Source organism: Oncorhynchus mykiss, chromosome 12 (genome assembly GCF_013265735.2).
Source record: "Oncorhynchus mykiss isolate Arlee chromosome 12, USDA_OmykA_1.1, whole genome shotgun sequence".
In the NCBI taxonomy this organism is placed as follows: Eukaryota; Metazoa; Chordata; class Actinopteri; order Salmoniformes; family Salmonidae; genus Oncorhynchus; species Oncorhynchus mykiss.
Window position 1 is genome coordinate 25327493 of NC_048576.1, and position 25696 is coordinate 25353188.

Consider the following 25696-nt stretch of genomic DNA (forward strand, 5'->3'; position numbering starts at 1 on the left):
CGATCGTTCTCCTGTAAATTATGAGTACAGCGACTGCAGTTAGTCATAATGTTAATGTTACTACTTAGCTTCGCCTGTTGGAGGTCCTGTAGAACCATGTCCAGATAAAGCGTCCGGAGTGAAAAAGTTGAATGAAAAAAGTTGAGCGAGATAATTTTAAAAAATGTAAAACGGTAAATCCGTAAAGTTGGGAGTCCACAAGATTAAAGAGCCAAGTCTGTTAATTGGCCAATAGCATATTTAAAAGGATCCACCTTCCTTGCTGATCTGTTTGAACAGTTTGCAAAATTGTTAATTAGTATCATCACTCCTTTTGAGTTTCTTTGGCCATGGGAGAAATATGTTTCGCCCCCAGTCCTTGTTCCGTACAACTTCGTCTGATGGTGTAGAATTGGAGTGTATCTATGGTCAGGGAGGGCTTTCATGAAGGAATCAATGGGATGCGCGTTGTAGATGCAGGAATGCCCACATGCAGGAACTCCTCAACTTGCGGCCGCAATCACACACTATCTGCCTGCTGTCTCCCTGGGGAATAATATCGCGAGGTTTGATTGGTTGCTGGATTTGGAACAAAGCTGCCGAACTTCAGAGTGATTTAGGCTGCTTGCTGAAAGAATAATGTGGAGACCAGACATCTAAGAGGTAGAGCAACTTGCAGGTGTGCGGTTATATGCGGGATATTGAGAACGTGGTGAGTACATAGCATCTACCTTACATTTTTGTTGGCCTACTATCTTGCACCAGTACCAAATGCATTGCAAGTCAATGGAGAGGAACCAGAGCAAACGTTTGACGAAAGCATATTTGATCAGCGGTAACGTAACTATTTCAATTAGCTAGCTTAGTTTTAGCGAAAGAGCTGACTAGGCCTATCTGTATGTTTGTCAAACGTGGCGATGCCTTCAATTGTGCAGGTACCACTCACATCTACGTCCCTTGTCTGTCACGAATTTTTTATACAATTATATTAGAAACGACTTCGGAACGCGGGTGTATGTGTGGCAATAGATGTTTACTCATGACCTAAGGCATATGCACCAGATATAAGTTGATACATTTAAACTCCATTACCAGTGTTCCAAAAAGTCGAGTAAACAACACTTTACTGTGGCCTAGAAAATGTTGAATACATTGGCCATGCTGTCAATCCAACATGACTTCTGCCGCGTTCAAAACAACTGGAAACTCGGAAATGGGAAATCTTATACTTCCGTGAGTTCAAGGCAACTGGGAACTCAAGACGAGCTCCGACTGGGAAAATACGTTTTGAACGGTCATCCTACTCGGAATTCCGAGCTAAAGTCTCTGCACTGAATTTGGAACAGAAGGATCGTAATAGCCCATCACAACACCGAATTTGTGTCCATCACAAGTGAAAGTGACCAATCTAAGGTTTCTAGAGATGCACCCACCTGTTAAGCCACCCAAGTTTGGACACTCATTCCAGGATTTTTATTTGTACTATTTTCTACAAACTTGCAAGCTCAAGTTCTTAATTTTCTGACCTTTTGTTTTAAAGTAATGATGGGCTGTTTCTCTTTGCTTATTTGAGCTGTTGCCATAACATGGACTTGGTATTTTACCACCAAATAGGGCCATCTTCTGTATACCATGCCTAACTTGTCACAACACAACTGATGGGTTCAAACGCATTAAGAAGGAAAGAACTTCCACAAATTAACTTAATTTTACCCCTTTTTCTCCCCAATTTCATGGTATCCAATTGTTGAGTTGCTACTATCTTGTCTCATCGGTACAACTCCTGTACGGGCTCGGGAGAGACGAAGGTTGAAAGTCACGCGTCCTCCGATACACAACCCAACCAAGCCGCACTGCTTCTTAACACAGCGTGCATCCAACCCGGAAGCCAGCCGCACCATTGTGTCGGAGGAAACGCCGTACACCTGGCAACCTTGGTTAGCGCGCACTGCACCCGGCCCGCCACAGGAGTCGCTGGTGCACGATGAGACAAGGATATCACTACCGGCCAAGCCCTCCCTAACCCGGACAACGCTGGGCCACTTGTGCGTCGCCCCATGGACCTCCTGATTGCGACAGAGCCTGGGCGCGAACCCAGAGTCTCTGGTGGCACAGCCCTTAACCACTGCGCCACCCGGGAGGCCCCACAAATTAACTTTTAACAAGGCAAACCTGTTTAATTGAAATGCATTCCAAGGGACTACCTCATCACGCTGGTTGAGAGAATGCAAAGCTGTCAAGGCTAAGGGTTCCTACTTTGAAGAATCTAAAATATATATATTTTTAAATTTAACAATTTGTTGGCTACTACATGATTCCATATGTCATTTCATAGTTTCGTCTTCTATGACATGCTGACCAAACCACTCGCGCTCCATCGCGCGCATTTTGATTTTGTACCCCCACACCAGACACGATCAGGACACGCAGGTTGAAATATCAAAACAAACTGAACCAATTTATATTTAATTTGGGGACAGGTCAAAAAGCAAACATTTATGGCAATTTAGCTTGCTGTTGCTAATTCATTTGTCCTGGGATATAAACATTGGGTTATTTTACTTGAAATGCACAAGGTCCTCAACTCCGACAATTTAATCCACAGATAAAATGATTAAGTTTTTCGTCAGCTCTCCTCCTTCCGGCTTCTTATTTTGGAGTCAATATGGCGGTTAGCAATTAACTTTACACTATTACGACAATCTGCCGGAGTGCAGACCTTCATCTTTCCATCACCCACATTGGTATATGCTTCTAAGAACCAATGAGACGGGAGAGGCCGGTTGAGCTATTTTTCTATTTTGGCGCCTGGCCACGGACGCTCGCGAGCATTGTGGGTGCAATGATTTGAATAACATGTATATGTACATTTATTTCTCAGCGCACACGACGTGTACGGTCAGCATGTTATTCTACAATGTAGTAAAAGTAAAGAAACCTTGAATAAGTAGGCATGGCAACTTTTGACTGGTACTGTATGCGAAAGCATATTTTTATATGCTGAACAAATATAAATGCAACAATTTCAGAGTTTATGGTCTTGCAGTTCATATAAGAAAATCAGTCAATTGAAGTTCATTAGTCCCTAAGCTATGGATTTCACATGACTGAGAATACAGATATGCATCTGTTGGTCACAGTTAAAAAATGTATACAAGTTGACCTTACTGTGACGAGCTCCTGAGGCCCATTGTATCTCTGTGCATTAAAATTGTCATCGATTTAAAAATGCAATTGTGTTGCCTGCCCATACCATAACCCACTACCTCCATGGGGCACTCGGTTCACAACGTTGACATCGGCAAACCACTCCCCCACATGACTCCATACACCTGGTCTGCGGTTGTAAGGCCTGTTGGACACACTGAAAAATTCTCTGAAATGACAGATGCGGCTTATGGTAGAGAAATGAACATTCAATTCTCGCAACAGTTCTGGTGGACATTCCTGTAGTCAGCATGCAAATTGCACGCTCGCTCAACTTGCGACATGTGGCATTGTGTTGTGACAACTGCGCATTTTAGTGGCCTCTTATTTTCCCTTGCACATGGTGCACCTGTGTAATGATATGCCACACCTGGTCAGGTAGCTGGATTATCTTGGCGAAAGAGACATTTGAGAGAAACCTTTTTGTTTGTATGGAAAGTTTTATGACTTTTTTTTTTCAGTTCATGAACATATTTACGATTCTTTAAAGTAACTATTTACGTGTGTGTGTACAAACACCTGGGCGGCATCCGCCTCAGGCAAACAGGCATTAGGTGTAACAACGTTTCCCCTTAGTGTCATTTGAACTTGTTTTCTTTTGACTAGTTTTTTTTTTTAAACTGATCTTTGACTGTCATTCTATCCCCTGCCCAGCAACTCCACTCCTACTTGTCTCCAAGTCCACATCCCAACCCTCAGCTTCCCTCAGCCCATCCCTCCTATCTTTGCTGGCCACCCTCTTCGGATTTCCAGGTACCATGTATCTTTCAACTATGCTGTGATGTTTAACACAGAATTTGAATCTACAAGTTGAAGAGTAATAATACTCTATTAAAATGATTTATTAACTGACAAGCTGTCCAGATGTCCCAACAATGCTATTTCTAGGGTAGCCTTTTCTGCCATTCCTGAACCTAAGACCAGAAACATGCTACCGGGGATTTGTTAGTTATAAGGACTGCAAGCATGGACCAATCTCCCAGGGTCCATGCTTGCTCAATTTACTATTTTGACCTAAAGCAAATGCAATAGCTAGAGGTCCCTCAATCCTATAGGGATAATTAGCTAGGCATTAAATATAAAATCAGTGTGTACAGTTGGAAAAATTGAACTGCAACATAAATTCTAGGAAACATGGCTATATATATATATATATATATAATAAAACATACTCTAGTTAGACTACAGTCAGACCACAGCCATTAGTCAAATCTATGATTTGGCAAATGTCTGCAGTTAGGGGTCTGGCTTTTGTGGGAGGGGATATTGGTGAGCATGGTAGGTAGGTCTATCACTACCCTTTCCTGCTGGGAGTGGAGGCCCTGTAAACAGAGACTGATATGGAGCATAGGTTAGGAAATCCTTTGAGGAATATGAAGACTGGACCATCACGTGAACCTGCTCGTTTGTCAAACTTTTAGGCTGCTCCTCTTGTCCTGTCTCGAAGATCACCATTCATAAATTAACTGCTGTAGCCAATAGAATAGGGCAGGGTGTTGCATTTTTTTCTAAACCATACATTTTGCATGTCTATAATGCTATGAAGTTATTATTTCCTTCTGGAAACCAACTATTGTAAATATGTTAGCTTCCCTCCTTGGAGAAAGATAAGTACTACAGTATTTGTCATGTTGCGTAACTAACTTCTGTAGCCTGACTGGCATGCCTGGCGAGGGGAGTAGCCAGCTTGTCGGTATGCCAGAGCCTGAAGGTCGGAGGCTTTAGTGGAACTGCAATGTAGCCCATGACGTTGTTTCATTGCACAGACAGAATCTGTGAGGGAATGGCATGCCTTTCACTCACCACCTTTTTATAATGCTCTACAAAAAGGTTATGGGTGGACCTGCACATTGGCCAGACCCTGACCGGCTGTCCTAACTACAAACAATACTTCTACCTAGGTTGACTTATATTCTGTGGAAAGTACACACTTTGTCAACCTACACAACAAATATAAACGGAACATTTAAAGTGTTGGTCCCAGGTTTCATGAGCTGAAATAAGATAGCAGAAATGTTCCATATGCACAAAAAGCTTTTCTAAATTTTTTTTGGGCCACATTTGTTTACATCCCTGTTAGTGAGCATTTATCTTTTGCCAAGATAATCCATACACCTGACACGTGTGGCATATCAATAAGATAATTAAACAAATGTGCACCTGTGTAATGGTTTAAAAATCATTGCACAGGTGCACCTTGTGCTGGGGACAAAAGGCCACTCTAAAATGTGCAGTTTTGTCACTGCCACGTGTCTCAAGTGTTAAGGGAGTGCAATTGGCATGCTGTTTGGAGGAATGTCTACCAGAGTTGTTGCTGAGAATTGAATGTTTCTTTCTCTACCATAAGCTGCCTCATGTCGTTTTACAGAATTTGGCAGTACATCCAACTGCAGACAACGTGTATGACGTGGGTGAGCGGTTTGCTGATGTCAAAGTTGTGAGCATAGTGCCCCAGATATCTGTCCAATGGATGCATATCTGTATTCCCAGTCGTGAAATCCATAGATTAGGGCCTAATTTATTTAAAATAAACAAACAAAAGTTAACTCAGTATAGTCTTGGTAATTGCATGTTGTTTTTTAATTTGTTCACTATATTACTGGTGATAATTAATAAACAAGATATGTAGCCTTTTGGTTATATGACTGATGATAAAAGGGATAGTGGTCCCCCACATACAGTAGCTAATAACTACTGTTGACGTCGTATTTTTGAAGTGGTGTGTCACCATTATCCTATCAGGGCCCTTCGCCCCAGACACTGCGTCCCTAAGTGAACTACTGCAGAGGGGACCATGTAGCACCTGACCGGAGCTCTGTTGGCTGTAATCAGATGCTGTCACCATGGCCTGGCTGTTAATGGGATTGCTGCCCAGAGGGTTGTTTTTTCTGGATATAGAAGGATGGTGTGGGTATGACCCCTTAGCCCTCCCCTTAACTGGTGCTTTACCCGTTTCTATCCCAGTTAGCAGTACAGACAGGGTGTTGATTTGTCTCTATGGTGTTAACTTGTCTCTCTCTTCTCAGGTGTTGCTATTAGCAGTAGGAGGTTAGGTGATGGTGCAGAGGCTTCACTCCGTTCTGACCCTCTACCTGTCAGGAGTGTTGGCTTTCCTAGGCCTGTGGTGGTACACCTATCGGAAGAAAGAATACCACCTCACTGACAAGGATGACGCAAATGATGAGACGACCGCAGACCAGGAGCACCTGTCCTCCCCCAGAGACGTAGGTAACTGTGTTGTGGAGAACGGCCACTCGACTGGGATGCATCTGGACGGGCACGCAGTGAGGGAGTGGTCATTAGTGGAACAGGAGCTTGTTGATATTACAAACACCCCAGCAGCAGCAGAGCAGGGTATAGTCCCACTCTGCCAATCACAACCTGAGGTAAGGGTTGTGGCTGCAGACGGTCTCATTAGTGGCCTGGTTACTGCTGCCGTGAAGCCTGTTTACGAGAGCACTGAGTCTTCAGCTCAAGTGTTCCTAGAGACTGCAGCTGAGGGTGGACCTGAGCAGGATCTAGAATTGCATGGCTGGTGTTCCCATTGTGTGCCATCAGCCATGCGTGCCACCAGTCATGAGTCAACTTGCTCCTTATCAATCTGTGACCTAGGCTCTGGTAAATCTAAGTCCGTCTGTGAAAGTGCAGGTTTAAATCAACCACCACAGTCTGAGACACTGGAGGACATTACAAACAGTACTTTGAACCTGGAGCCCGCAGAGGAGGTGGTTAGACTGGAGCCTGCAGAGGAGGAGGAGGTGGTTAGACTGGAGCCTGCAGAGGAGGAGGTGGTTAGACTGGAGCCTGCAGAGGTGGTTAGACTGGAGCCTGCAGAGGTGGTTAGACTGGAGCCTGCAGAGGTGGTTAGACTGGAGCCTGCAGAGGTGGTTAGACTGGAGCCTGCAGAGGAGGAGGTGGTTAGACTGGAGCCTGCAGAGGAGGAGGTGGTTAGACTGGAGCCTGCAGAGGAGGGGGTGGTTAGACTGGAGCCTGCAGAGGAGGGGGGGGTTAGACTGGAGCCTGCAGAGGAGGGGGTGGTTAGACTGGAGCCTGCAGAGGAGGGTGTGGTTAGACTGGAGCCTGCAGAGGAGGGGGTGGTTAGACTGGAGCCTGCAGAGGAGGGGGTGGTTAGACTGGAGCCTGCAGAGGAGGGGGTGGTTAGACTGGAGCCTGCAGAGGAGGGGGTGGTTAGACTGGAGCCTGCAGAGGAGGGGGTGGTTAGACTGGAGCCTGCAGAGGAGGGGGTGGTTAGACTGGAGCCTGCAGAGGAGGGGGTGGTTAGACTGGAGCCTGCAGAGGAGGGGGTGGTTAGACTGGAGCCTGCAGAGGAGGGGGTGGTTAGACTGGAGCCTGCAGAGGAGGGGGTGGTTAGACTGGAGCCTGCAGAGGAGGGGGTGGTTAGACTGGAGCCTGCAGAGGAGGGGGTGGTTAGACTGGAGCCTGCAGAGGAGGGGGTGGTTAGACTGGAGCCTGCAGAGGAGGGGGTGGTTAGACTGGAGCCTGCAGAGGAGGAGGTGGTTAGACTGGAGCCTGCAGAGGAGGAGGTGGTTAGACTGGAGCCTGCAGAGGAGGAGGTGGTTAGACTGGAGCCTGCAGAGGAGGAGGTGGTTAGACTGGAGCCTGCAGAGGAGGAGGTGGTTAGACTGGAGCCTGCAGAGGAGGAAGAGGTTGTTAGACTGGAGCCAGAGGGAGACATCCTGTCTGCCGTGGAAGAACCAACCTGTAAGTCAAGTCTACAGGCTGACACCTGTCTGGCTTCCCCCAGCCACCTTATAACCAGTCAGGTGTCTGCCTCAAAGCAGCCATTGGGAATTTTGAGGTCACCTCAGAAGAAAGAGTCTGAGGAATGTAAACTCAGCAGGATCAACACAGCAGAAATTAACCAGCTGGTGTCAGGTCTCATCACTGATGTGGTCTCCGCAGCAGTGAGTCAATTCCTGAAGGAAAAGACCCAGCTAGGACATAGTGTTAGTCCTCTCAATAGCGGGGACCCCTGCAAAGCCCCAGACCACATCTCAATGGCTAACAGTGAACCTGAGCATGAGATGCCACCTCTATTCCAAGAGGATCCGTGTTCAACAACCGGCAGAGAGAACATCAGTTCATCTCCTATAGTTCTGGAGGACGTGAAACACGACCACAGCAGTAGAGCTGAGATTGAGACGGAGAAGATCAAGCCAGCAGAAGAAGATTCTGCAGTAGGTGATTCTGGATCCAGCTCTGGTCAGATCGAAAAGGTCTCCAGTGGCAAGGAGTTGAGCACCAGTATGAGCCCGCAACCACCCAGAGGACCTGCTGAAGGACTGGGGGCCACCAGCATGTTCCTCACTAACGGTTGGTGGATGGCGAATGTTCCAGGTGAGCTGCTTGATTAGCAGACTTTCAACTTCTCACAACATATCAGCATCCTTTCTGTCCAAGCTGACCTGTCGCTTTATGCATGTGTCACACCCATGGCCTGTGTTCTGTTTACAGGTCCCATATGAGTTCAGGGCATATTTTTCTGCACTGAAGAAATATACAGTGTCTTGCGAAAGTATTCGGCCCCCTTGAACTTTGCGACCTTTTGCCACATTTCAGGCTTCAAACATAAAGATATAAAACTGTATTTTTTTGTGAAGAATCAACAACAAGTGGGACACAATCATGAAGTGGAACGACATTTATTGGATATTTCAAACTTTTTTAACAAATCAAAAACTGAAAAATTGGGCGTGCAAAATTATTCAGCCCCTTTACTTTCAGTGCAGCAAACTCTCTCCAGAAGTTCAGTGAGGATCTCTGAATGATCCAATGTTGACCTAAATGACTAATGATGATAAATACAATCCACCTGTGTGTAATCAAGTCTCCGTATAAATGCACCTGCACTGTGAAAGTCTCAGAGGTCCGTTAAAAGCGCAGAGAGCATCATGAAGAACAAGAAACACACCAGGCAGGTCCGAGATACTGGTGTGAAGAAGTTTAAAGCCGGATTTGGATACAAAAATATTTCCCAAGCTTTAAACATCCCAAGGAGCACTGTGCAAGCGATTTAATATTGAAATGGAATGAGTATCAGACCACTGCAAATCTACCAAGACCTGGCCGTCCCTCTAAACTTTCAGCTCATACAAGGAGAAGACTGATCAGAGATGCAGCCAAGAGGCCCATGATCACTCTGGATGAACTGCAGAGATCTACAGCTGAGGTGGGAGACTCTGTCCATAGGACAACAATCAGTCGTATATTGCACAAATCTGGCCTTTATGGAAGAGTGGCAAGAAGAAAGCCATTTCTTAAAGATATCCATAAAAAGTGTTGTTTAAAGTTTGCCACAAGCCACCTGGGAAACACACCAAACATGTGGAAGAAGGTGCTCTGGTCAGATGAAACCAAAATTGCACTTTTTGGCAACAATGCAAAACGTTATGTTTGGCGTAAAAGCAACACAGCTCATCACCCTGAACACACCATCCCCACTGTCAAACATGGTGGTGGCAGCATCATGGTTTGGGCCTGCTTTTCTTCAGCAGGGACAGGGAAGATGGTTAAAATTGATGGGAAGATGGATGGAGCCAAATACAGGACCATTCTGGAAGAAAACCTGATGGAGTCTGCAAAAGACCTGAGACTGGGATGGAGATTTGTCTTCCAACAAGACAATGATCCAAAACATAAAGCAAAATCTACAATGGAATGGTTCAAAAATAAACATATCCAGGTGTTAGAATGGCCAAGTCAACGTCCAGACCTGAATCCAATCGAGAATCTGTGGAAAGAACTGAAAACTGCTGTTCACAAATGCTCTCCATCCAACCTCACTGAGCTTGAGCTGTTTTGCAAGGAGGAATGGGAAAAAAATTCAGTCTCTCGATGTGCAAAACTGATAGAGACATACCCCAAGCGACTTACAGCTGTAATCGCAGCAAAAGGTGGCGCTACAAAGTATTAACTTAAGGGGGCTGAATAATTTTGCACGCCCAATTTTTCAGTTTTTGATTTGTTAAAACAGTTTGAAATATCAAATAAGTGTCGTTCCACTTCATGATTGTGTCCCACTTGTTGTTGATTCTTTACAAACAAATACAGTTTTATATCTTTGTTTGAAGCCTGAAATGTGGCAAAAGGTCGCAAAGTTCAAGGGGGCCGAATACTTTCGCAAGGCACTATTTATTTTCCTTTTATGCACAGTATTCAAGTAGGAAAACTATTTCCATGACATAATGTATTCTCTTCTCTGTTGTATGTGGGTCTTTTATACGGTCTGTGTTTGCGTGGTTGTATTGTGTACACAACACAAGTGACTGTTTTTAGTGACTGATCCTTGCCCCCAGGCTCTGGTGTGAACCGCATGGACTGTGTAGACGGTTACTGTCAACATGAAGCCAGGGACAACAAGCATAGCAGTCCCAGTCTACCAAGTCAGCTACTGAACACCAATCAGGCAATTGAAAAATACAACCAAAGTCACAACAGCAGCCAGTCACCGACTGTTTGGGAGGTAGAGGTGCCAAAGGTGAGTTTACCTCCCTGTCTAACCCTGTCATTCCTCTTCCACCTTACTCATAATGCATTTTCTCTGGCTACTGATTTCCAGTTTAGGTTCTCTAGTGCAGGTGACATGAGGGCTTGTAGATATAGCCTTGAGTTGTTACAGTAGTGTGCTGCTGTCAGTCATCTCAATTTAAGTGAGCCTGAGATCTGGTGCTCCGGTGACAGTGACCTGGGTACAGCTGTCGGATTCATAGGGCTATGGCATGGTGGGTTGGGCTGTAGTAAAGGGGCAGTGTGTGAGGGGAGTCCTGCTGCCCTGCCTGTTGTCTTAATCTCCTCAGGTTCTCAATCAAGAGGACATTCCACAGAGCTAGGCAGCATGTACGCACACAGATCTCTTTCCAATTACTCTTAGAAGTGCTTGGTGTTATCAGTGGAAGAGCGACCTGGACAGCATGTGTGCACGCTCGGAGAAAGACGCACATCTTCTAGTATAATGTAATAACTTATGCATGATACTATGTATTCTCTGGTTTCACTGTCCAACAGCATTTTGTTGGTAGATTGATTGGGAAGAAGGGGCGACATGTGAACTACCTGAAGGAGACGTCTGGAGCTAAGGTCTTCATCACCGCCCTACCTTACACCCAGGAGTTCCAGATCTGCCACATAGAGGGTGAGTGACCCAGGAGCTGCCTCTCCACAACAGGACATCACTTGTAGTTGGGATTTGGGAACCTAGGCATTGGGAGCTGTAGTGTCACTAGTGGCTCGCTCAGTTTGTCCCTCTGTTTCCTTCAGGGTCAGAGGAACAGGTGGATTGTGCTCTGGAGCTGATCAGGAAAAAGTTCAAAGATCTAGATGTGACCAACTGTTACGTCCAACCTCCAGTGGCCAGCCTTCCCTCTCTCTCCATCACATCCTGGGTAAGTTGTTTCTTCTGCTTGGCTGAAGTAGTGTGGGATTGTAAGTGGTGCTTTGACTAAAATACTATTTATTTCCCTTAGCTGCTGCTTCCCCATAGGGTTACAGTTGAGGTAATGGTGATCCAGGTAGCATCTGGGAACTGTGTGTTCCTCCAGCAGCACAAACACCCCACCTTCCATGCTCTCTGCAGTCTGGACCAAAATATGAGCCTGTGCTACTCTCACCCAGGGTGCCCTCCCCTGCCGGCCCCAGTGGAAGGTAGGCAAGCACAGCCAGGGTGCCCTCCCCTGCCGGCCCCAGTGGAAGGTAGGCATGCACAGCCAGGGTGCCCTCCCCTGCCGGCCCCAGTGGAAGGTAGGCATGCACAGCCAGGGTGCCCTCCCCTGCCGGCCCCAGTGGAAGGTAGGCATGCACAGCCAGGGTGCCCTCCCCTGCCGGCCCCAGTGGAAGGTAGGCATGCACAGCCAGGGTGTCCTCCCCTGCCGGCCCCAGTGGAAGGTAGGCATGCACAGCCAGGGTGCCCTCCCCTGCCGGCCCCAGTGGAAGGTAGGCATGCACAGCCAGGGTGCCCTCCCCTGCCGGCCCCAGTGGAAGGTAGGCATGCACAGCCAGGGTGCCCTCCCCTGCCGGCCCCAGTGGAAGGTAGGCATGCACAGCCAGGGTGCCCTCCCCTGCCGGCCCCAGTGGAAGGTAGGCATGCACAGCCAGGGTGCCCTCCCCTGCCGGCCCCAGTGGAAGGTAGGCATGCACAGCCAGGGCCTTGGGATTCCTTAGCCTCAAGGATGTCTGATTTTAAAGTATTTTTCCATGGTGTTGAAGTTTTTTCAAATGTCCTACTTAAAAAAATATATATACAAAAATGAACAATTTATCTTTGCATATCTCACACACATAGTTGGAGTGATCTGTGCTGCCCAGATGCCTGAGGGAGCCTGGTGGAGAGCGCAGGTGATGGGTCACCATGAAGAAACCATGGTGGAACTCCGCTATGTGGACTATGGAGGCTATGATATAGTGAAGATGGACACCCTCCGCCAGATCAGGTGACAAACTCCCTGTGGGGATTCAGAATATAACTGGAATGGGGTTGACATTGGAATTCACCAGCTGGTAATTACCGACGTTAAAGAAATGTAGATAAAAAATATATTTATTTTTTATTTTTTTTTATTTTACCTTTATTTAACCAGGCAAGTCAGTTAAGAACAAATTCTTATTTTCAATGACGGCCTGGGAACAGTGGGTTAACTGCCTGTTCAGGGGCAGAACGACAGATTTGTACCTTGTCAGCTCGGGGGTTTGAACTCACAACCTTCCGGTTACTAGTTCAACGCTCTAACCACTAGGCTACCCTGCCGCCCCATATACAGTACCAGTCAAACGTTTGGACAGCTACTCATTCAAGGGTTCTTTATTTTGACTATTTCCTACATTGTAGAATAATAGTGAAGACATAAACTATGAAATAACACATATGGAGTCGTGTAGTAACCAAAAAAAGTGTTATACAAATCTAAATATATTTGAGATTCTTCAAAGTAGTCACCCTTTGCCTTGACAGATTTGTACACTCTTGGCATTCTCTCAACCAGCTTAATGAGGAATGCTTTTCCAACAGTCTCGAAGGAGTTCCCACGTATGCTGAGCACTTGTTGGCTGCTTTTCCTTCACTCTGCGGTCCAACTCACCCCAAACCATCTCAATTGTGGAGGCCAGGTCATCTGATGCAGCACTCCATCATTCTACTTCTTGGTCAAATAGCCCTTACACAGCCTGGAGAAGTGTTTTGGGGCATTGTTCTGTTAAAAACAAATGATAGTCCCACTAAGCGCAAACTAGATGAGATGGTGTATCGTTGCAGAACGCTGTGGTAGCCATCCTGGTTAAGTGTGCCTTGAATTCTAAATAAATCACTGACAGTGTCACCAGCAAACCGTCACACCACCTCCATGCTTCACGGTTGGAACCACACATGCAGAGATCATCCGTTAACCTACTCTGCGTCTCACAAAGACCTGGCGGTTGAAACCAAAAATCTTACATTTGGACTCATCAGACCAAAGGACAGATTTCCACCGGTCTAATGTGCATTGCTCGTGTTTCTTGGCATGCACAGCCAAGCAAGTCTCTTCCTTTCCTGTGGCGGTCCTCATGAGAGCCAGTTTCATCATAGCGCTTGATGGTTTTTGCGACTGCACTTGGAAGATACTTTCAAAGTTCTTGAAATGTTCTGTATTGACTGACCATGTCTTAAAGTAATGATGGACTGTTTCTCTTTGCTTATTTGAGCTGTTCTTTCCATGATATGGACTTGGTCTTTTACCAAATAGAGCTATCTTCTGTATACCACCCCCACCTTGTCATAAAACAACTGATATATATATATATATATATATACACACACACTGCTCAAAAAAATAAAGGGAACACTTAAACAACACAATGTAACTCCAAGTCAATCACACTTCTGTGAAATCAAACTGTCCACTTAGGAAGCAACACTGATTGACAATACATTTCACATGCTGTTGTGCAAATGGAATAGACAACAGGTGGAAATTATAGGCAATTAGCAAGACACCCCCAATAAAGGAGTGGTTCTGCAGGTGGTGACCACAGACCACTTCTCAGTTCCTATGCTTCCTGGCTGATGTTTTGGTCACTTTTGAATGCTGGCGGTGCTTTCACTCTAGTGGTAGCATGAGACGGAGTCTACAACCCACACAAGTGGCTCAGGTAGTGCAGCTCATCCAGGATGGCACATCAATGCGAGCTGTGGCAAGAAGGTTTGCTGTGTCTGTCAGCGTAGTGTCCAGAGCATGGAGGCGCTACCAGGAGACAGGCCAGTACATCAGGTGACGTGGAGGAGGCCGTAGGAGGGCAACAACCCAGCAGCAGGACCGCTACCTCCACCTTTGTGCAAGGAGGAGCAGGAGGAGCACTGCCAGAGCCCTGCAAAATGACCTCCAGCAGGCCACAAATGTGCATGTGTCTGCTCAAACAGTCAGGAACAGACTCCATGAGGGTGGTATGAGGGCCTGACGTCCACAGGTGGGGGTTGTGCTTACAGCCCAACACCGTGCAGGACGTTTGGCATTTGCCAGAGAACACCAAGATTGGCAAATTCGCCACTAGCGACCTGTGCTCTTCACAGATGAAAGCAGGTTCACACTGAGCACGTGACAGAGTCCGGAGACGCCATGGAGAACGTTCGGCTGCCTGCAACATCCTCCAGCATGACCGGTTTGGCGGTGGGTCAGTCATGGTGTGGGGTGGCATTTCTTTGGGGGGCCGCACAGCCCTCCATGTGCTCGCCAGAGGTAGCCTGACTGCCATTAGGTACCGAGATGAGATCCTCAGACCCCTTGTGAGACCATATGCTGGTGCGGTTGGCCCTGGGTTCCTCCTAATGCAAGACAATGCTAGACCTCATGTGGCTGGAGTGTGTCAGCAGTTCCTGCAAGAGGAAGGCATTGATGCTATGGACTGGCCCGCCCATTCCCCAGACCTGAATCCAATTGAGCACATCTGGGACATCATGTCTCGCTCCATCCACCAACGCCACGTTGCACCACAGACTGTCCAGGAGTTGGCGGATGCTTTAGTCCAGGTCTGGGTGGAGATCCCTCAGGAGACCATCCGCCACCTCATCAGGAGCATGCCCAGGCGTTGTAGGGAGGTAATACAGGCACGTGGAGGCCACACACTACTGAGCCTCATTTTGACTTGTTTTAAGGACATTACATCAAAGTTGGATCAGCTTGTAGTGTGGTTTTCCACTTAAATTTTGAGTGTGACTCCAAATCCAGACCTCCATGGGTTGATAAATTTGATTTCCATTGATAATTTGTGTGATTTTTGTTGTGAGCACATTCAACTATGTAAAGAAAAAACTATTTAATAAGAACATTTCATTCATTCAGATCTAGGATGTGTTATTTTAGTGTTCCCTTTATTTTTTTGAGCAGTGTGTTTTGATTGAACACTTTTTGGTTACTACATGGTTCCATGTGTTATTTCATAGTTTTGACGTCTTCACTCTTATTCTACAATGTAGAAAATAGTAAAAACAAAGAAACCCTTGAATGAGTAGGTGTGGCTTAACTTTTGGCTGGTACTGTATGCATGTACACTTGAAGTTGGAAGTTTACATACACTTAGGTTGGAGTCATTAACTTGCTTATCAACCACTCCCCAAATGTCTTGTCCTAACAGACTTGCCAAAACTATAGTTTGTTAACATCTACTTTGTGCATGACACATGTTACAACAATTGTTTAGACTATTTCACTTATAATTCACTATCACAAATCCAGTGGGTCATACGTTTACATACACTAAGTTGACTGTGCCTTTAAACAGCTTGGAAAATTCCAGAAAATTATGTCATGGCTTTAGAAGCTTCTGATAGGCTAATTTACATCATTTGAGTCAATTGGATGTGTACCTGTGGATGTATTTCAAGGCCTACCTTCAAACACAGTGCTTCTTTGCTTGACATCATGGGAAAATCAAAAGAAATCAGCCAAGACCTCAGAAAATAAATTGTAGACCTCCACAAGTCTGGTTGATCCTTGGGAGCAATTTCCAAATCCCTGAAGGTACCACGTTCATCTGTACAAACAATGGTACGCAAGTATAAACACCATGGGATCACACAGCAGTCATACCGCTCAGGAAGGAGATGCGTTCTGTCTCCTAGAGATGAACGTACTTTGATGCGAAAAGTGCAAATCAATCCCAGAACAGCAGCAAAGTACCTTGTGAAGATGCTGGAGGAAACCGGTACAAAAGTATCTACAGCCACAGTAAAAAGAGTCTTATATCGACACAACCTGAAAGGCCGCTCAGCAAGGAACAAGCCACTGCTACAAAGCCGCCATAAAAAAGCCAGACTACGGTTGGCAACTGCACATGGGGACAAAGATCGTACTTTTTGGAGAACTGTCCTCTTGTCTGATGAAACAAAAATGGAACGGTTTGACCATAATTACATTTGGAGTAAAAAGGGAGAGGCTTGCAAGCTGAAGAACACCATCCCAACCGTGAGGTACGGGGGTTGCAGCATCATGTTGTGGGGGTGCTTTGCCGCAGGAGGGACTGGTGCACTTCACAAAATAGATGATATCATGAGGGAGGAAAATTGTGGATATATTGAAGCAACATCTCGACATCAGTCAGGAAGTTAAAGCTTGTTCGCAAATGGGTCTTCCAAATGGACAATGCCATTTGCCACAACTTCCCAAGTTGTGGCAAAATTGCTTAAGAACAACCAAGTCAAGGTATTGGCGTGGCCATCAAAGCCCTGACCTGCCCACAAATTTATGGGATTGAGAACTGAAAAAGCGTGTGTGAGCAAGGAGGCCTACAAACCTGACTCAGTTACACCAGCTCTGTCAGGAGGAATGGGCCAAAATTCACTCAACTTATTGTGGGAAGCTTGTGGAAGGCTACCTGAAACGTTTGGCCCAAGTTAACCAATTTAAAGGCCATGCTACCAAATACTAATTGAGTGTATGTAAACTTCTGACCCACTGGGAATGTGGTGAATGAAATAAAAGCTGAAATAAATAATTATCTCCTATTATTCTGACATTTCACATTCTTAAAATAGTGGTGATCCTAAGACACAAGGAATGTTTACCAGGATTAATTATCAGGAAATGTGAAACTAGGTTTAAATGTATTTGGTGAAGGTGTATGTAAACTTCCAACCTCAACTGTGTGTGCATGTTACACACAAATGTCCACCAAGGAGGAATTGGATGTAGTTTTGCTTCCTTTCTCATCAAATGCCTGATTGTGTAGTCGGCTTAGAAACAGTGCAAATAAATTGAGTATCAAGGACGTGGACAAATAAATTGACACCAACAGAAGATATTGTTAATCAAGATGGACAGAGAGCTGTGCAAGGAGTCACCCCACCAAGTGAATGTTATCATTCCCCCTAGCAAAATTATTGCAATCGCTTCCATGTGGCGTCAATGAATCAGCAGTGGATTCTCAACAAAAAAAATAAAAAAAATGTGTATATATAGAACTACACGTGACCAGTTAGATTCTATTTAATGTGGCTGGTAAATCTCACATTTTGTCCCGCAAAATGAAAATCAGGTCAGACATTTGCCTGGCACTTTTTATTCCTAGTGGCAACAGTGGGATTGATGTTGACGATGCTCCTCCCACAGATCTGACTTTGTTGCGTTGCCGTTCCAAGGGCCTGAGGTGATCCTGGAAAATATTGCACCCATTCCAGGTATGTTTCAGCTGTATTTCTTCCTCTACTTTAGGACAACATAATATCAAAATTATACATTCTGCATTCTAAACATGAATGAAAGTTCATGCTCATATCTGTGTTATCTCTTCCTTTTCTACTTGGAGAAGATTTTTCAGCTGCAGCCAAATCTGCCTTGGAGGAGATGACACGAGGATTGGCACTACTTGCACAGGTAGAGAAAAGAGAAGTGCATGGATACGTCTCCTGCTGATGTACAGTCTGCAGAATGACATGTCCCTGTTCTTACCCTGTATATCTGCATTTTCCTCAGGTCACAAACGGTCACACCAGTGGCATTCCTTTGGTACAGATATGGAGAACAGAAGGAGAAGAGGTTGGCAATATTTTGTTTATTTTGGAACATGTTTAAAGTACTGAAGCTTTTCTCCTAATGCTTTTAAAAAAGTGTTCTAATGGGTTCATGTTGTTAATGTTTTTCTCTTGCTGTTCCAGTTGGTGTCTGTGAACCGTGCTATGGTGGATAATGGACTGTGCAGCTGGGTAGACAGCCCCTGACCGTGAAGCGCAATCCTGGCTGTTCAGATAGTTTTAATACCTTTTCCTTCCTCCCTTGTGATGTAAGCACAGATCTATAAGTGATTGGATAGGTGTAAGTTTACCACCCTATTATTTTCACCAATCCAGATCTGTGATTACCACACAGTAGCTAGGAAGGAACAATGGATTTCTGAAGTATTCAAACAGGGCCCTTGCCTTGTCTTTCACCTTTTTACCTCCTCAGTCCCACCTCTGGACTACTGCCTTGATGGCATAACAATGTTGTCCTGCAGCACAATGTCTTCCTGCTCAACTCCACCATTATACTCGTTTCTTTACAACCATGTACACACAATCCAAGTTATTTTGTGAAGTTTTATTTACTCCCACCCGGTCCTATAAATGTTTGTATTGGACACATAATGTAATCATAATTAACAATCTCACTTAACCCCCCACACACACTGAATACTATTTTGTTTTTAATGTATACATTTCTATTAAGAAACTAAATAAAGATCAACTGTCCTTACGGACGTCTCCTCTTTGGTCGTAACCACAGATGTACAGTATAGCTACCGTCTGAAAATGTATTGGCTTCAATCAGGAAGTATTAAATTAAGGAATATTGTGTACATTTTGTTGGATGATACACACATTTAGGATCCTTTTGTGTATTGACCTAAAGGTCCAATCTCTAAATATATGGCTCTGCAGAAAACATTTTTGCTCAGTCAGCCAGTGCCTGATCCTCTAACTGAGTGTTTGTTTCTTCTTTTGAAGGGAGAGCTTGTATTTTCATTTCTCTGATTTGTTGTAAGTAGTTTTTGATGTAGAATATGTTTTACAAAAAAGGGTCATGGTGGAATGAGTATCAAGATTACGTAGTGAATCCAGTAGATGGCACCGAATGCTTAGTTTTTGCAATTCCTTTTAGTCAAGCACTAGGCAGGGGGAGTGTATCGAATACAGAGAACCTGCTCTCTTGATAAGCACTCAAATGTTTCAATCAATTCACAGATTAATCTAATGAATGAGCTTGTATGCATTTTGGTTTGACTGCGAAATATTATATAAACTCTACGGAATTAAAGTTCTAATCAAACATTGTTTACTTGAGGCAACTTGGGCTGTTTACGCAGGCAGACAAATTCTATTTTTTTTCACTAATTGGTCTTTTGACCAATCAGATCAGCTTTTGAAAAAGGTCTGCTGTGAAAAGGGATGATGTGATTGGTCAAAAGACCAATTAGTGGAACAAAATATCAGAATAGGCCTGCTTGTTTAAACAGCTTTGGTAGGCCTATCATTCCAGGCAGCTGAAGACTTTGGGTAGTTCATCTGCCCAGGTGTTGCTGACGCATGCAAAATCTTACAATCCCTGGATAGGTATTTCAACTACCCACATGGTTTGCCAGGCCTGGGGGGGGGCTAATTGCATTTTTAACTGATTGTTGGAGTCCGGTATGTTAGCTGGGGCACAAGCGTGACACTCAGGCCCCCGAGGACTGGAGTTGCCCAGGCCTGTTATACTGTAGCATGTCAGTCGATGGTTGACGCGTGCAATGTCTGAGCAGGGGACCGCGACCGTAATGTTATTTTCTAGCAAACTACTCATTCAGCTGAAATTAGAATGAAACACTTGTAGGACCAAATTAGAACCTTTCTGATTGAATACTGTATACAGGAAATCATGTCTGTGATGAAGGAAAACATCAAATATTTGTTTTATCCACTTGTCTAGATTCATCCCCATCCCCACAGTAAAATATTTTTGGTTTAAGATGCAGTATATCAGATGTGTTAGCTGCCTCTTTGCCTTTTCATCATGTTATATCCAAATTCTACAACTCTTAGTCTTTACCATCTAACCAGGTTTTTTTGTGTGATGTTCATTACTTTTTGTTTATATTTAATGGGTTGTTTCACCCCAAATCCCATTTGAGTTGCAGCTGTATATACATGTGAGAAGTCTATTATATACAAGTGGTAATTTATCATGAACTGCCAGATTTGTGAATTGGATTTTCTTCCCTTTTGTTCTATTCACTATAATTGACAGTGTCAGTGGTATAGACTGAAGAGAAGGGATGGTTGTTTCTTTCAGCATGCCGTCTGTGGGCATTTCAGTGCAGAGGTCAAGAGGTGTTTCAGCAAAGGCCTCTGATAATGCAGCAGCATGCACTCCTTGGTGTCTTTGATGAGACTAATTTCAAGGAGTGTGGCATGGGAAAAAAATAAAGAAGCTAATCGGAGGGCAGGACTTTGAGGAGCCTCATCCAAGACCCCCATTGATTAATGAAGTCACTGTCATTCTCCATTATCTTCGCTGCTCATAACACTCACCCGCCAGCAGTGGAGAGCGATTGAAGGATTCGCAAATGTCGCCTCGCGTTGATTCTCAATTCAAGTCAGCGCTGCACTCCATGATGTTTTGATTTGAACGTGATTCCATTTCTATTTTATATTACAATTAATTTCTTATTACATTTCTTAAAAGATTAAAGATATATTTTGGCAATGAGGCCCTTTATCTACTTCCCCAGAGTTAGATGAACTTGTGGATACCATTTTTGTCTCTGTCCAGTAAGAAGGAAGTTAGAGGTAGTTTTGCGCCAGTGATAACTAGCGTTAGTGCTATGACTGGAAGTCTATGGATATCTGCTAGCGATAGTTAGCAAATGAGTTAGTTTGCGTCTTTCGAACTGCACACAGAGACATAAAAATGGCATCCACGAGTTCATCTGCCTGCATAAGAAAAGTACATCTGTGATGGTTGAAACGGAATACCAAGGTTGCCTTTTCATGGAAGAAACGATCCATGTATTTAGGGTTATCAATGACTCACAACATTATTGAATAGTATTTTCCTATTAACAATACTATTTTAATAGAGCACTCTATTGTAGGCTTACATTATGCTATCCTGCAAATAATTGTGCTGAATATTTCTGTGTAGTTATGTGTAGGTGGCTAAACAACACGTGCAATTTTTTGCAATCAATCATGGAACCTAATGTGGGACACAGGTGTGCTGGGAATGAATAGGGGTATGGGGAGCTGCTGATGCTATATGTTTGGGTTTTCCTACGTGGTAAAGCTAAAAGAAATCAAATCCTCCAATCACAGGTATTGCTTTTTTTACACAGTTTAGAATGCTTTGGTAAAAATAACTTTTGGTCTTAAGGTACTTTTATGTCCCTCTGTATTTGGCATGACAGAATTTGCCTTCTTAAAAATGACAGCAAAAGAGCAATGGATTTATTCAGAATGAAAGCAATCACTACAAAATCTTCCCAACCAGTATTATGCCCCACAATTTATGCTATAAAATGACCTTTAATATGAGATTGATGAATCACTGCTTTAATAAATACCAACATTAAAAATTGACATGCATGGCATCAAAAACATGGTGGCTGTTGCTGGGGAATACAGCAGGCCAGGGCCATGATTTTAACTAAATGTCATTACAATATGGCTTGAATATGTGAAGTCATTATAAAGGAGTAGACCTCAGCAGAGCCCCCTAACAGAACAGCCGAGCATCACACTGGCACTGCCTCTGACTGTCACTGAGATCTGTGCATCGATCTCGTCTGGCACTCATGGTTTGAGCTCTCGGTAGGACGACGAGGGACTGTGTGACAGCTGCAGCAGACAAGGAGGTCCCCAGCTGTCCTTTCACGCTCCTCTTCCCCTCTGCTCTCATCTCACACTATCATTTCTTCCTCCTCCTTCCATTTAAATCCCTAATGGCTCCCTGCGATCAGCATCCACAGGCCTGGTTATCCCTCTGCCATCCTTGAGTTACTGTGACATTTCTGTGTGTTGAATGCCATCTCTACAGAGCTGTGCGAGAACAGTGCTCATGTTGAATGCTTGTCAATGCTACACTATGTTCAATATATGAACGCTCTCAGGACACAATGTTTCCTTGTCTCTAGGCTCAGCTATCTGGGTAGAGGGGTTGACTTTATTGAGCTAGTGTTCAATTTCTCAGCTTCATGTTTTAACCACATTTCCTCAATGAAAAACACATCAATAACCTCTGGGGAGGTTTTTGTGTGTATGTTTAGTTGTGCAACTGGAACATATGTTTCCTATTTCAATGGGGCACCGTGTCGTAAATGTTTTGAAGTGCAAAGGCCTCACATTGATATGTTCAAGGCATGTAACAGATGTAGGACATATAAAATTATACCGCCACTTAAATACTTTATCCGTTCATTAATCAAACACAGATGCCATTGTAATTGCAGGCAAATTCACATAGTTGTCCCTACCGTAGAATGCACAGGAGGCTGCTGAGGGGAGGACGGCTCATAATAATGTCTGGAACGGAACGAATGGAATGGCATCAAACACATGGAAACCAAGTATTTGATGCATTTGATACCATTCCACGTATTCCGCTCCAGCCATTACCACGAGCCCGTCCTCCCCAGTTAAGGTGCCCCCAACCTCCTGTGGTAGAATTATATAATACAGTTTCTTCACTGTTGTCAAGGGGGTTTCCATGCATTTTACATATTGTCTCGATAACCTTGATCACTAAAATACTATATTTTCCCTTTACTCTTCAGCATTGAACCAACCTTTGAAGGCGTGTATCGTTAATGACTAGGTAGGGATTTATTACATGAATATGCAGAGAGGAAGGGTATATCACTGTTGACTGCCGAAAAGGATCTCGGCTGCATCGGTCATGTTGTTTGAAGGCTGAATTGCATCTCCGACAGGCTCACTTAACACTAGTGGCTCCTCAGATTAAAGGGAATGCACCACCACTCCATAAACCTTGGCTTGGAGTGTTTTCATTTCAATGAATACAACAGATGTCACAATTACTGTGATAGATCCACATTGTGATGTTTACTTGCCTTGTGTGAAGTACTTTGTTGTATTTAGTTGTTTAGAGCTCAGCAAAACTGTGTGTGTGTGTGTGAGAGTGAGTGAGTGAGAGAGAGCGCGAGGGAATGCATGTTAGTGTAACGACTGTTGGAAGGAGTGGACCAAAGCGCAGCGTGGTACGTGTTCATCTTTATTATTTGAACTGAACACTGATTAACAAAAACAACAAGAGAATAAATGAAACCGAAACCGTTCTGTCTGGTGCAGACACAAAAACAGAAAACAACTACCCACAAAACCCATGTGGGAAAAAGCTACCTAAGTATGATTCTCAATCAGAGACAACGATAGACAGCTGCCAAACAACAAAGAAATACAAAACATAGAAAATGAACATAGAATGCCCACCCTAGTCACACTCTGGCCTAACCAAAATAGGGAATAAAAGCCTCTCTATGGCCAGGGCGTGACAGTTAGACACACGTACACACACGAAAGAGAGAATACGATACCGGAGTAAACATGAACATTTCAGTGTAATGTTGATTATTTCAAGTTGCTTTTTCCTATTTTCGAGTGGAGATTCATCCAAAAATATGTGAAAATAAATTCCACCTACCAATGCTGAACCTACTCTATGTATGTCTTCTGTCTATTGTTAAGGAGAAAGAGCAGGTTCAACATTGGTTAGAATAACTTCATAAGGTATACAATAATGTTTATTGTACAGAAAGGTTGACCTGTGTGGCTTGTGACCAACATTTAAACGAGCTCTCATAGATAAACCAGTTCAGTCAGTAATGGCATCATTCTGCACCCAGTTCTAAGTGCCTTACAAGGGTTCTTCTCAAGTAAAAAGGAGACCAGTTTGAGTGTGCGCAAGCGTGCACGTCCGTGTGTCTTCCTCCCTCTGTCTCTGGCCGCAGTAAGGAAATAAACAGCAATCACTGTACCATGACTTGAAATCCACTGAGCATCCAGCTTTAATTGAGCTCTCACTTATGTTCAGATTTAATGGAAAACTAGGCCCGCTTCCCCCAGTTACTGAGTAATGAACATGCATATTCAGAGGTAACAATTAAATCCACCTTTTTTTTCTCCTTTTTCATCTTCAGGTGGACTACGTTTCTTGTACTACAGCATTTCAAAATTCAATATGGAATACAATGCTAAAATGTTCTTCTAAAATAGTATCTTATTAAAAGACATTAAATGTCATGTGAGGGACCATGTTTCTTCAATCCATTTGAACACACAAAATATGCCCCATGCAAGTGTTCACTTATAGTGCAGGCTAATACTGTAGGCCTACTTAACCTGTCTCGGCCTGAACAATCTACTGTACATGTTCATACAAACATAGAGAAAATATTAATGCATTTCTTTAGGATAAATAATGAAAATATTGCTGATATAAAGGCACAAACAATGTATTCACAATATATCAATATGATAGTTTACAAATCTGTAATAACCAATAGGCCTTTTTCACATGTAAATACAACCTACTTTTGACCTTTGACCATGAACTAACTTGGCCCATCATTAATCGTTTCTCTAATTGCATGTGTGCGCTGGAAGGAAATTACTCATTAAATAAAATGTTGCCATTAGGGCATGTAACATTTGTTTTGTATTGACATTGTTACTAATCACGGCGGTCATATTGTCATAGGAGCGTTATGACCAATAGGTTTTTTTGTTTTTGTTTGTTTCATAGGCGGGTTTTCTGTATTAACGTCAATTGGATTGGTTAGTTGACGAGCCCTCGCCCCGCCCAGTGAGGGCTAGGGAGAGCATGCTGAGGGAGGGGGCTAAACTGAGCTGATCCCACGTGTGACGATTCCGTTCCCGGCTCAGTAATATTCTCCCAGTCGGGCTGTGCATAGCTTTTGCAGTGTCTGTGTGTGTTTGTTACTGTAGTTACTGCCTATAGTTTGGTTAGCTATGGAAGGAGACGGGAGTCAAGTTACATCTGGAAGCCCAAATGATTCACAACATGACCCGGGGTAAGATGATAACAATTTCGACTTTCCTTTGTTTATTGCATTTTTCATCTGAGAATGTCTGAGAGAGGATTTAGCAAGAGTGCAGTGCTGGATTCAACTCGCAATGCGCACATCACCATTGGTCTTTCCTTCCGGATGCAGTTAGTAGCGATGAAGCTTCTGATTTCCTTTAGAAGATTACAGTAGCAAGTGTGGCCTTCCCCTTTTAATAAGATACATTATTGCTATCCAGCGATTTTTGTTTTCTCTCTCTACTCGTTAAGATCGCTTTTAGAAGTAGTTAGTCGTCAAAATGGCCGATCTGACATCTGTACTCACTTCTGCTATGTTTTCTTCTTACAGTAAAATGTTTATTGGTGGCCTCAGCTGGCAAACCTCACCAGGTGAGACAATTATTCCCTTACATTTCCCATGTTTCTTATTTTGTTACAATAATTGATTGTGCATGCTGTGGTCGCGTTCTCTG

At 44.0% G+C, this 25696-nt stretch overlaps 2 protein-coding genes across 24 annotated transcripts in view; both read left to right on the top strand.

Moving 5' to 3' along the window:
* The first annotated feature begins 268 nt into the window (after positions 1 to 268).
* On the top strand, positions 269 to 18912 carry LOC110537256 (A-kinase anchor protein 1, mitochondrial). Of its 5 annotated transcripts, none has more exons than XM_036937262.1 (13): positions 269 to 691; positions 3841 to 3939; positions 6213 to 6974; positions 7071 to 8544; positions 10503 to 10684; positions 11212 to 11338; positions 11464 to 11588; positions 11670 to 11847; positions 12485 to 12632; positions 17778 to 17845; positions 17977 to 18041; positions 18141 to 18203; positions 18323 to 18912. In XM_036937262.1, the coding sequence occupies exons 3-13, from the start codon at positions 6243 to 6245 to the stop codon at positions 18383 to 18385; spliced, it is 3225 nt and encodes a 1074-aa protein (XP_036793157.1). In that variant the 5' UTR covers positions 269 to 691; positions 3841 to 3939; positions 6213 to 6242; the 3' UTR covers positions 18386 to 18912. The 5 variants fall into 5 exon arrangements, with proteins under 5 accessions (XP_036793157.1, XP_036793156.1, XP_036793158.1 ...); XM_036937265.1 differs by lacking the exon at positions 3841 to 3939 and having other exon boundaries at positions 271 to 691; positions 7071 to 7700; positions 7818 to 8544; XM_036937261.1 differs by lacking the exon at positions 3841 to 3939 and having other exon boundaries at positions 270 to 691.
* Positions 18913 to 25037: 6125 nt separating this feature from the next.
* LOC110537258 (RNA-binding protein Musashi homolog 2) overlaps positions 25038 to 25696 on the top strand; it is a 367078-nt gene continuing 366419 nt past the window's right edge. For all 19 annotated transcript variants that reach the window (XR_005034923.1, XR_005034924.1, XR_005034927.1 and 16 more), the window contains exons 1-2: positions 25038 to 25230; positions 25573 to 25613. Coding sequence is in view for 13 of the 19 variants with exons in the window: in XM_036937268.1 (XP_036793163.1) it covers positions 25169 to 25230; positions 25573 to 25613 (103 nt within the window). In the remaining 6 variants the exon portion in view is untranslated. The remainder of the gene's footprint in view (positions 25231 to 25572; positions 25614 to 25696) is intronic.